We start from the raw sequence: 12337 nt of genomic DNA, 5'->3' as shown, positions 1-12337 counted from the left end.
ATATCGAATTGGAATTGATTCATAATAAAAAAAAAATGACAGATGATAGTGCTTAAGCAAGTTTTGTTGACATGAATTCGCACTCCTGAAATACTTTTTATTTATCCGCCTAACTCTTTCCAAACATAAACGGAAAAATACGAAAATATCTCAACTCATTTTGCAGCATCAACGAACACAATCTGTCGTTTTGTTCTGACGTAAATATCAATTGTATAAGAAATTACCGGCTGTGAACTGCGGCTCAGAATGAGCGCGGAACGCGAAGCGGTTAGATGCGATGTACTGTTTCCGTATCTCATTCACTCTGATAGGTTTGCTTTGATCAAATGGGACGCTTGCACTCTGACAGCAGCCTTAGGTTGCTGTCAGGTCGCGGACCGAAGCGAAGCGATTCAATGCGATGTACTGTTTTCGCATCGCATTCACTCTGACAGGTTTGCTTTGATCAAATGGAACTAGCTCGCACGCTCGCTTCGACGCTTCGCGTGACGCTTTCACTCTGACATCAACCTTAGAGGGCGCAATCTGCAATCACTTGTACTCTGTTGTATTCGAGCTTGCATACAATAGTAATTCATGAATATAAAATCGTATGCAACGGTGATTTTAGCGAATTTTCTTTGGTATGCTTTATACAGCTTTCAAAAAAAAAGTTTGTTCCAGGGTGGATGTGTGTTCTCTGTGCGCAGAGCCGCCGAGAGAAGAGGGGAAGAATCTCCAAGGTTCCGGACTTTTTCAGGGGGCCCGGAAATTCGATGATTTAACATTGTTTTTTCACTCTTTAAAACAAAACAAAATATCAAATACTGTATTCAAAAATGTCTTGATTCGATGATATTTCCATGCTCACAAAGTTTTTTGTTTTTCAATTCTAATGTTTAGGGGCCCGTAATTTTGCATTCTTCCCGGGCCCGAATTTTCTCTCGGCAGCCCTGTCTGAGAGTTATGAGCTTGACTATCGAGAAATGCTGCATCATAACAGATCGGCTGAAAAGTTCGTATCGTTTCTATGAGAGGGCGCCACTAGAAATAAATCCATACCATTTTCAGTTAGTACCAACCTTCAAAAGATGCGTGTATAAATTTGACAGCTATCTGATTATTAGTTTGTGAGATATTGCATTTTGAGTTTAGCTACTTTTGTTATTGTGAATAAAATGGAAAAAAAGGAATTTCGTGTGTTGATGAAACACTACTTTTTGATGAAAAAAAGTGCCGCCGATACCAAAAAATGGCTTGATGAGTGTTATCCAGACTCTGCACCGGGCGAAGCAACAATTCGTAAGTGGTTTGCAAAATTTCGTACAGGTCATATGAGCACCGAAGACGATGAACGCAGCGGACGTCCAAAAGAGGCTGTTACCGATGAAAACGTGAAAAAAATTCACAAAATGATTTTCAATGACCGTAAAGTGAAGTTGATCGAGATAGCTGACACCCTAAAGATATCAAAGGAACGTGTTTGACATATTATTCACGAATATTTGGATATGAGAAAGCTTTGTGCAAAATGGGTGCCGCGTGAGCTCACAATCGATCAAAAACAACAACGAATTGATGATTCTGAAATTGAACGAATTGGGCTTCGAATTGCTCCCTCATCCACCGTATTCTCCAGATTTGGCCCCCAGTGACTTTTTCCTGTTCTCAGACCTCAAGAGAATGCTCGCTGGTGAAAAATTTAGAAGCAATGAAGAGGTAATCGCTGAAACTGAGGCCTATTTTGAGGCAAAGGACAAATCGTACTACAAAAACGGTATCGAAAAGTTGGAAGATCGCTATAATCGCTGTATCGCCTCTGATGGCAATTATGTTGAATATTAAAAACGAATTTTGGCAAAAAAAGGTGTGTTTCTATTAAACGATACGAACTTTTCAGCCGAACTGTTATTTATAAACTGTTCAATCATTGTGTTTTATTAAACTAAATGTTCAATCAAGCAATTTCATCAATTTTTCCCATGACTTGTGTACTTCTGTAGATTCGCAACACAGTCGGCAGTGCTCCATCGTCACCAAAGAATCAGCGTTCGGCCTCCAGTACGCCGGGTACGAGTTTACAGGGCGAACCTCTGTCACTTCCCAGCGCTACAACCACAAACGGTGCCAAAAATAGTACGACAACGAGCAGCCAGCAAACTGCCGCCGGCCAGAAAAGCTCCCTGATGTCCCGTAGCATGGAAGGCCCGCACAGTTTACCACCGCAGAGTCCTGCGCGACCACACTCCAACAATAGCACACTGGATCGAAGGTAGTATCGTAATCCACGTGACTCCAGTGGCTTACTCTGTTGAATCTAACATACCAATAGTACTTCCAGGACTCGGTTCGCCAAAGCATTCACCCTCACGGCAGCGGCGGCTGCTGGACAAAGTTCTGCATTCGATCCCCAAAAGGAACGGCTGACCGGTGAACTGATGGCCGTGTGCAACGACTGTCGCAGCCTGGTGCTGGAGATTATTCGATCGTCGCGCCAAACGCGATCTTCTGCGCAAAATCAAGCGCTTCGAAATTTGACGCTAGATCTGTCACCCGTCTACAAACGCTGAGACGAGAAGAAACCCTTCCATCGTACCTAAATCAGGGGAGAGGTGGAAGGTGGGAAACTACGTGAAAACTCGATCTTTTGTTCTTGTGTTTTTGTCTGTTTTTGTCTCTGTTTCCACCGTTTCGGTGCCCAACTTTCAGGAATTCACTTCTCGAGAGGTGCTAACTGCTATATACCTTCGAACCTTTGAACCCGAGAAACTGAACAATTGTAAAAAGCGATTGAAGTTTATTTAATTTATTTATTGCTTAATTTATTGAACGATCTCTCATGTTTCGTGCGCGCACAATCGCCATTAATTTTTAATTTTAAGTGAGTTTGTTCCTGCAGCGGATGATGAAGTGAGCAACGCATTCGAACATGCTTTCTCAAGCCGGGATGGCAAACAAGAGACGGAAAGATCTCTTAGAATTAAAGATTTTTTAGGCTGCTTTCTTTATTTTTTGAACAATTTGAACACGGTTGAAGTAAACTATTAATTCTTTTATGTGTATCTGGAAACGTTCGCGTTTCTTTGGATTTGATTTTTCGTTACCGAAGTTACTCTCTTGTTATTTTTTTTTTGGCTTATCATACGGACACAATCAAGCAGCTTCCGTTTGTTCCTTCTTTAGCAAAAGTAAATTTATATACATATATCAAGTTGTTAGAACACACAACACTAATGCTAATGTTGAAGACAGTGACTTTAGTGCAACCTGGTTGCTAAAATAGACCCAATCGGGATGAATGTCGGAAGAAGGCGATATCAGTTGTAAAAAGTGTATTAGTTATAAATAGCCGTGACTTGTTGGAGTAATAAAAAAAAGAAAAAAATAGTATCCATAGAGTGGAATTGGCATGGAATAAGGATGACGTATACGATTAGAGCATTTGCAAAGGTCTGACATAACACTGGGCTGTGTATAAGTACTTCCCAATTCCCCGACTTTTACAAGCATTCTAAATTGTAACTTTGTCCCGGATTGTTACGTGGAAAAGGACTTTTGGTACACCATAGGTATTTATTATCAGACAGGTACCTTCCTCGACTTTTGTTCCGTTAAATTATTAAATTTCGTGATCATAACACATTAGAACGTGGGAAAAGGGTGACTCTCATTTGGACGTATAAATAGAAGAAACGGGATTCAAAGTAAGAATTAGGTGCTAGCAACAATGTGACATTGCGGGAAATAAGTCCACTGGTTCTACCCGTTGACGATAAGTAGCTTCGGTGTCCTTAAGGCAGGTATGTTACTACCAAATCACAATAAACCTTTTAAATCGTTATCAAATATCTAGCCGTTCATTCAATCCAAATATAAACGAAATTTATCAGACTTCAAAATGATAGAAAAAGGAAACGCTTCCGACATGCGGAATAGAAACCAGTTCGACCAAGCGTAGATAGTTCTTGATAGAAGAAAACGTGTACTGTAAAAATGGTTGAACTCGGGATCGGCTACCGTGGATTTTAGAACATTAAAACAAACCAGTTTGGGGGGGTTCAACCTTTTTTGCAGTAATCCTGTTCCATGTACCTATCTATCTATAACCTCCTGAATAACCACGATAGACTTGCATCAAAATAAACACAATCTCAACAATCCTACCTAATCAGTAAATCAATTCCTCAACATTCAACGGATTTCGTTGATGAATGAATATCAGATACTCATATATTGATAATTTCAACCTTCCACTTTAGTGTCACAGTCCTTTCGTCTTCTAGATAAATTAAGCAAGAAACAGAAAGAAACACAAACTATGTTAATTTTCCACCTGTCTCTAGTTTAACACAAACTTATGTTGCTATTGTAAATAACAAAAAAAAACTCCTCTAATAGTAAACATTTAATTGATAAACAAAGTGTTGAAATAACAAATCGATGGTCGCTTTTACACAATTAAGTCTTAGTTTTTCAATTTAGTTAGCTATAGTTATAATACGCAATGCCTAAAGCAAAATATTAGTTTTCCTAATGTTTCACAGTAACCGAACGACTACATCATACTGATTCATGAATAGTTACAGTTTTAACTAGAATAATGCATATATCAAAGAGCTGTTGAAATGAGAGAAAATATAATATGAATACTAAGATGGGGACAGTGTTGGTTGTAGGACTAGAACATACCCGAAATATCCCTCTTCATATTAAACATTCTCTCGCCATGGACCATTGTTTAGGATGTGAAATATATCACCGGTTTCGCAGCACTAATAGCAACCGCGATTTTAATTTCAGTTTTTAAAGACTGTTCTAGAAATATGGAAATACCTAGTATTCCGTGGAAATAATACAAAAGTGTTGGAAGATGTGCCTTCGTCAATGCTCCATATTCTTGTATTAGTCGAATTTGCTGGCAATTTGGTGAGTTCATGTCTTTTGGAACGAAAGTAATAATTTTGAATGTATACCATTGTGCCGTTGATTTCGCGTAATAGCAAGACGCAAGATGACAATTTTTGTCCCGGGTTGCAATGCCAAAGTCGTTTCAGATTTTTGAATGCAAAACCCTTCCGAAACAATTGTTGCATTCAAAAAACTAGTTCAAACCTAGGACAGGACCTGACAATTGTTAATCCACTTTTGGGACCAATTTCGGACCAGCTCGTGATTGGTTGAAATTGACTGCAGGGCGGTAGAAAAAGTGTTGTCAGTATCGTCGGTAACAATGTAGCTTGATAAAGCTTGCTTCATTTAGAATTGGAACAAAGACAATTGCCTGTATTTCAGTTATTTATTATTGTATTCAACATCTTTTTTTATACAAATGTAGCGTTTTCTTCATACTTTTAAGAAAAAATACGGATAAAATTATTCGTCACGGTCTTGAAGGAATTCTCAAATTTTTCCTGTAACACGGCTCAGTAGGCGGCGCACACCTTCTTCGTCCATCGTTTTAGCTATCTTATTCCACCAGGTCGTCATCTGATTGATGTCTTTGACAACGTTTCCCTTTGCCTTGAGTCTCCTCTTCATGATTGCCTAGTATTTTTTCGGAACAAACTCTCTGCATACCATTCTTAAACGGCTTTGCTGTAATGACAGCTTGCCAAATCTGGCCAAAACATTACAGGATGGTCGTGGGATCGAATGAACGGCAAAATTCGTTTTTGGAGACACTCTTTTTGGTATAGTTCCGATGTCATTGTCTTATTTGTAACGAAAACTTTCGTTTTTTGCCGCAGCTGCAAATGCCCGGCCAAATCATAAATTTTCTTGCAAATTTGTCGGCAAAAACAAATTTAAATTTGGCTGGAACATCCCCCCGAGTCGTTGCCAAGTAAAATCTTTGACCTGGGATTTGCCTGAAGTCAGCCTTGACATAGGTTTCATTGTCCATCAGAAGACACCCGTCGAACTTGGTCAGCACCTGGTCATATAGTTTCCGAGCACTAATTTTGACCACACTATTCTGTTTTATGGTTCGATTTGGCTGTTTGCTACCTCGATACGACTTGATTCCTTCCCGGAGTCGAGTTCTTCTCACGGTACTATGGGCAGTACCAAATTTTCTGGCCAAATCACGGTCCGACAGATTAGGATTCCTCTTAATCGTCTTCAACATCTTACCACGCAGTTTCCGATCGACAGTTCCACTCCGACGATTGGCCTCCACTTCCGAATCGTCGTCAATCTTTCCTTATAGTGTTTGAAAACGCGCCATTCGGTATTTCTGGGCAATTTCAGCTGTTTAGCTAGCTTAGATGCAGACCACAATGGATTTTCCAAATAACTGTGCACAATTTTTTTTCCTTCTTTCGGCTTCCATGTTGATTGTTTACAAAGTACAGTCGATTTTCGGAATGTCAAAAATCATACGTGAAGCTGACAAAATTCCCGACACGTGGGCGCCAAGAGCTTCCAAATCCGTCCACCAGGAGCGCCACAATATGAGCAAAAGTTTGTTCCAATTCTAAATGAAGCAAGCTTTATTGGATATTTTATTTTTCGGGTCATCTTTTCAAAATTATTAATTTCAATAGGATTTAAGTTCAATTTGTTTTTAAATCCTGTCAATGCGGAAAGTATACGAGTACATTCAACAATCACTGGATTGAGAAGAGCACCGAATTTTTGAATACTTCTGTATGTTATTATTTTTCTCAAATAGAATGTGTTGAATACTTTAGTTAATAAAGCTGCAAGAACTAATTACCCAAAATTGAGTGTTTTAGAACAATTTTATTAAGCTGTTTCAACTAAACGTTTTCTTCAAAACAAACATCTGATCAAAATGAATCCAGAGCTATATTTTTGACCGATATAACATTTGTCTAAGTGTTTTCAAATGATAAATAATTGCATGTTATAAGGGGAGAAAGTTTTCAGAATGAATAATTATCTCTACTGGCAACAGTGATCGCGAGGCATTTTATATTTACAGCAGGGAGCAAACGGAATAAGAAGAGATATTTTTTTTGGAAAAAGAAGCCAGTTGTCTGGTCCTGTCCTAGGTTCAAACTAGTGTTGCCGACTGCTGCAGTAGGCGAAGCACGGTTTGCTTGTTACTGACAGGTGCTGCGTACCACAGCGACAGTCGGCAGAAACACTTTAAAAACAAGAACAGAACATAATCATTAGTTCCGGAAGAACCGGGTAAGTTTTCTTTTGATTCTTGCATACAAAGTTTTTTTGTCCAGTTCTTGCAAAAAAGTGTTATTAAACGATTATTTCGATGCGAAATCTATTTTGCAACAACGAGTCGTCACAGTAGGGATGAAAATTCTTGCGAAATACTCAGAGCATAAGCAGTAGACCTAATATTTCGTCTGCTCAGTAAATTCAACCATCAGACGAACCTCGCACATAGCACACTTTTGCGTTTCGAACAAAATTGATGTTTATATTGTGTCTTACTGGAGTGAGGGGGCAGCTAGACAACCCAGTCAACTCGTCTGGAATTTATTCGAAATTCAGTATGATTTTCAAGTGGATTCCGAATCAGATGCAATAACCGATACTGAATTCCAAGTCAAATTCCAGACGAGTTACCTGGGACGCATTTATATACGAAAAAAAACTACCTATTATTTGATTTCTTTTTACTCAATTTTGAGTTCCTTTGAATCATTTCTTTCATTCGCTCCTTCCATTGTTGTCAAAATACGAAGAGCAAAGCCACCCACCAACAGCGAGAGTTTCGTTCATTAAGCTAAGGTTCCGTGTACAATTGACATTAAGGTTCCGTGTACAATTGACATGACATGTTCAATACGATGCCGTACGATGGCGTAACTGAACTGAAGACTGATTTCTCTCAAAGCTGACAGGGTCTGATAGCACGCTATCAGGGTGACGTCGGACTGATAATCTCGATGAGTTTTTATGTTGACACGGTTGATGCAAATGGTACAGAATTATCCGATGGCGGTAGGATCGATGCGACTCGACAATCGACTGGGTAAACTCGAACATTGGACAAATCGATCACGAAACTCATCCACATTATCAATTCAGAATGAATTTCTAATCAAATCCGAGCGGGTGAAAATTTTGCTTTCAGAATTCCATGTAGAAATTGAAATTGCGTTAGATAGCTGAAGCCGTTAAATATCAGAAGGCAGTGTGTTTACCATTATACATGAACATTTGACCATGGAAATGCTCTTTTCGAGATGGAGGTCGCGTCTACTCAAAGTCAATCAAAAACATAAACATGTTGATGATTCAGAACAGTGTTTGACCATGTTCACAAGTAATAAAACGAACTTGGTGCGTCGATATGTGACAGTGGATAAATCATGGATCCATAACTACACTCCAAAATAAAAACGATAATCTGAGTGAATAGCAGCCGGTTAACCGCGTCCAAAGGCACAACAATTTGCTTAGTTATTAACACGACTTATTGAGTGAGGTGTTTGAAATAACACTCCAACCATCAAGCCTTCACAGATAAAAATATTTTGTGAATTTACATCTATTTTCATGCACATATTTGGAGCAGGTAATTGAACATAAAATTACTTTACAATTCTGTACGTTTCAATATAATTTAATCGCAAAATAAGCGTTAATTGAAAGATACAGTTATATTAATTGAAAATTCAATGCAATCCAATTTAGTTTTGCACCGATGAAGGTTTTCAATCAAAATTTCGATTCAACTCATGTCTATTCCATGTTACTATTGATTTACATCTCGTGTAAATTTCATTATTTCTTTCTGTGTTCAAAACAGTTGGAACGGAACTTTCCTATGGCTGTATCTTCGTTGATACTTAATTGATTAAGCAAATTCCTGTATTAGTGGGTTTTTTGAATGTCTAGATTAATGTAGAATAATATTGTCTTTGATTTAATCATTGGTTCATTATGTAGAACTGAAAATATCTGAGCTAGTACTGTAAAAAAGCCCTATGTGTCGCAGTCATTGTTGAGAAACATGAAATCTATCTCGATATTCTACGGGTTTTTAAATTTTAAATCATTCATAATGTAACAAGTGATGATTTAAAATTCAATAAACCCGTAGGTTATCGCCATAGATTTAATATTTCTCAACAATGATTGCGACACATACGACTTTTTCCAATACTTGCATTTACATTTTAAGTTCTACAAAAATAACCAATGCCTTGATCCAAGTTAGCATTAGTTCTTTTTATTCTAGATATTCAAAAAAAAAACCATTGATACAAAAATTAGCCAAATCGGTTCAGAATCAACGAAGATACAGCCATTTGAAAATACCGTTCCGATTGTTGTTGAGGCTTGGTGGTTGTTGGAGGAGTGCTAATCAATTACCAGTTCTTAATAGAATTTCAGCATAAACTGTTAAAATTTTCTGGAAACCAACAAGAAGACCTATCTTTGTTAGCCATTCCTCTAGTTGGTGTATAATAAAATGGTGTAAGCAGTCTGACGTTTACACTTTACATTCATAAATAGGCGATAATTCAATGACATTTATAAAGTCATCATTAATCGGGTCAATCGAGCACTCATAAACGAGCAACCGAGTAAGAATTTCTTCCACAGTCCGAGACTCAAAGCTTTGTTTCAAAATTGTTAAGCTTACGTTCCGAATCGGCCTATCGTTGGATGATATCCCACTGACAAAGCGGTTATATATTGTTGTTCGTTAAGCGTTTATTGATCTGCATACTGGACGAAATGGGGAGGGGGAGGGGGGAGGGAAGCGGAGAGGGGGGGGGGGGTGAGGATTGAAGAGAGGAAGGGGGGTTCAATAATTCCCCAAAAATTTGAAACAAAAGTCCACTTTTATATAAAAAGTACTCTATCAGATGTATCATTACACAAAAAAGATCATAAATAAAACTGATCATTTTTGATATGTGAAGATAAAGCAGAATTGAATCCACAAAGGAATTGTTAATAACATTTACTTAGCTTTTGTTGACATAGTAAATTTATTTCAACAATAAAATACAGTAAAAATAGTTCAACAGGATCACTACGTCTCACATATAAAATAGCTGATCAATATGCCTTTGTCTATTGGCACATTGTCGCAAAGTTGAATTACCGGTAGCGACACCTGTTAATGAAAAATGGAACCAAGAAAAGGAGGATTCTTCCGAAAATTTGCATATCGGCAGCAGTGATTTTCAACAATTGTAAACTACAATTAAACATGGAAAATCTGCAGAAATGTGTGAAATTGGGTAAGGTTAGGTTTTTTTCGGACCAACATTTTTTAAACAGAAACCAGTGCAATAATGATTACTCGAATAATAGAATGTTTAGCGATTGAATACCATTTATTTTACATATTTTATTTGTTATTTCCGGGCATTTGAAAAATGCTATAAGTATAGTGCTCATCTCTAAACAAACGTTAGTTTTCGCACAATAAATTAAGATCAACATTACTTCATCAGAATAAAAACTTTTTCTTCCACTTCTACTATGATTTTTTCAATGAATTTGCCCACTTTTATAAAAAAAATCGTTAAAAAGAAGAACTAATTTAAAAATTTTCCAACTGATTTCACAGCTCTTGCTAAAAGCAGGCGCGTAGCCAGAGAAAATTTTCGAGGGGGGGGTTTAGAACATGGTGATAAATCAACACATGTACAATTTATATCACAATGTTTCCCATGGGTTATAATTTTTTGTTTCGGGGGGGGGGGGGGGGGGGGGGGTTTGAACCCCTAAACCCCCCCCCCCTGTGTACGCGCCTGGCTAAAAGTAACATCTCTAAACAAGCAGCGCCTCTATATTTCAAGGCAGTGTCATTGTGCTAATCGAATTCGTTGTTCCTGCTTCAATGGGCGTGTTTCAAAATCGACAAACGTAAATTTCGAATTGGCCTCTCGTTTTACTTTGGCTGTTCATGGAACTAACGGTTTCACGTTTTGGAGCAACGATAGAAAAATTCTATTCTACATTTTTTCTTACAGAATATTGAACGTTCATTGAACCAACGGTCAAACACATGGCCCGACGAAGCCGAAGGACTGTCGTTGAACCTTTTTTTTCTCAAAGCGTAACTCTGAAAAAACGGAATGCCGCTATAATGCCAACAATCAGTTAGGCCTACAGTGGGCGGGGTATGGATGAACGGATGCGTTGTCGGCTTTTCAGTCTAATTTTGCAGATTTTCCTTTCTCTTTTGTGACACGTTGAAATCAGCTGTCAAAGTTGTATTGAATTGTACGAACACATACGATGTTTGTCAATAGCCTTGCAATAACCAGCTAATGTATTTTAGCATATTGTTCAAGAAAATTGAGTTCTTTATTGTTACGTTACTAAAAAAATGGTAGACGAAGGTACGAGAAAAACACTCAGTGGCATACCATTGTTACAGACTCGGGCAGGTCCTAGGGAAAAAGATCTCTGGGTGCAACGATTGAAGGAAGAATATCAAGCTTTAATTAAGGTGGGTTTTACGAGGCTTTGAAAATTCGTTACTAATTCGTATGTTGTATTTCACTATCAGTATGTTCAAAACAACAAATCATCCGATTCTGATTGGTTCCGGTTGGAGTCGAACAAAGAAGGCACCAAGTGGTTCGGCAAATGCTGGTACGTTCACAATTTACTGAAGTATGAGTTCGACGTCGAGTTTGACGTAAGTTGAAACACAATTTCAAAGGCGGGTAAATATTGAATAATGAAATTCATCACAGATTCCAGTTACATACCCAACGACGGCACCGGAAATTGCTCTTCCCGAGCTTGATGGCAAAACGGCGAAAATGTACCGAGGGGGGAAAATTTGCCTAACGGACCATTTTAAACCGTTGTGGGCGAGAAATGTACCGAAATTCGGTATCGCACACGCCATGGCATTGGGTGTAAGTTGCGTTTTCGTTTTTTTTCTTCTTTCGTCTGAGTCCATTGTAATCGAATTTTGTTACTTTAAGCTGGCGCCTTGGCTGGCAGTGGAGATTCCCGATTTGATAGAGAAAGGCGTTGTAGCGTACAAGGAAAAGGGAGCGACTTCTGGCTGATCGAGATCCTAGGATTGTGTTGTATGTCTTGTTGTTCTTAGGCTTAATTTATCAATAAATTGAATTCCAGCAACTTAAAAGTAAGCGTATCGGTCTACTTTTTTTCAAATAACTGAAAATATCTGTATTTCGATCAAATGACAAATTTGCATTCTGTACTTCAATCGAGCGCGATGTTTTGGAACGAAATACGGAATGCTATATACGATTGATATTATTACAATCCGATCGGGGTTTATGTAGTTTTCGAGTCGATTTCTTATAGTTATTTCGGAATATTGATGCAACTTATCGCGTGAAAATGAGGTTGATTTTGTATCTGGCACTATTAGATTAAAAAGCTCAACATATTGGAGGAAGGATGTCAGAGT

The 12337-nt window shown here is 38.2% G+C and overlaps 2 protein-coding genes across 6 annotated transcripts in view; both read left to right on the top strand.

Annotated features, from left to right (window-relative positions):
- Positions 1–4635, top strand: part of LOC131430115 (protein spire) — a 463276-nt gene extending 458641 nt beyond the window's left edge. For 4 of the 5 annotated variants that reach the window (XM_058594819.1, XM_058594817.1, XM_058594818.1 and 1 more), the window contains 2 exons: positions 1986–2254; positions 2315–4635. In XM_058594819.1, coding sequence (XP_058450802.1) covers positions 1986–2254; positions 2315–2552 — 507 coding nt within the window. In that variant the 3' untranslated portion in view covers positions 2553–4635. The remainder of the gene's footprint in view (positions 1–1985; positions 2255–2314) is intronic. The other variant, XM_058594816.1, reaches the window with a different exon arrangement.
- Positions 4636–11142: 6507 nt separating this feature from the next.
- On the top strand, positions 11143–12050 carry LOC131430114 (ubiquitin-fold modifier-conjugating enzyme 1). Its single transcript, XM_058594814.1, has 4 exons — positions 11143–11392; positions 11453–11584; positions 11643–11810; positions 11880–12050. Exons 1-4 carry the CDS (start codon positions 11270–11272, stop codon positions 11964–11966), a joined length of 510 nt encoding a protein of 169 aa, XP_058450797.1. The 5' UTR covers positions 11143–11269; the 3' UTR covers positions 11967–12050.
- The last annotated feature ends 287 nt before the right edge of the window (positions 12051–12337 follow it).

Source organism: Malaya genurostris, chromosome 2, assembly GCF_030247185.1.
Source record: "Malaya genurostris strain Urasoe2022 chromosome 2, Malgen_1.1, whole genome shotgun sequence".
NCBI lineage: Eukaryota > Metazoa > Arthropoda > Insecta > Diptera > Culicidae > Malaya > Malaya genurostris.
Note: the sequence above shows the minus strand (reverse complement) of the source record. Positions and strands in the feature narration are given on the sequence as shown.

Coding starts and splice junctions, on each gene's coding strand:
- LOC131430114 (XM_058594814.1), top strand. CDS start 11,270: ATGGTAGACGAAGGTACGAGAAAAACACTCAGTGGCATACCATTGTTA. Junction 11,393..11,452: donor AATATCAAGCTTTAATTAAG/GTGGGTTTTACG, acceptor TTTCACTATCAG/TATGTTCAAAACAACAAATC. Junction 11,811..11,879: donor CACACGCCATGGCATTGGGT/GTAAGTTGCGTT, acceptor TGTTACTTTAAG/CTGGCGCCTTGGCTGGCAGT.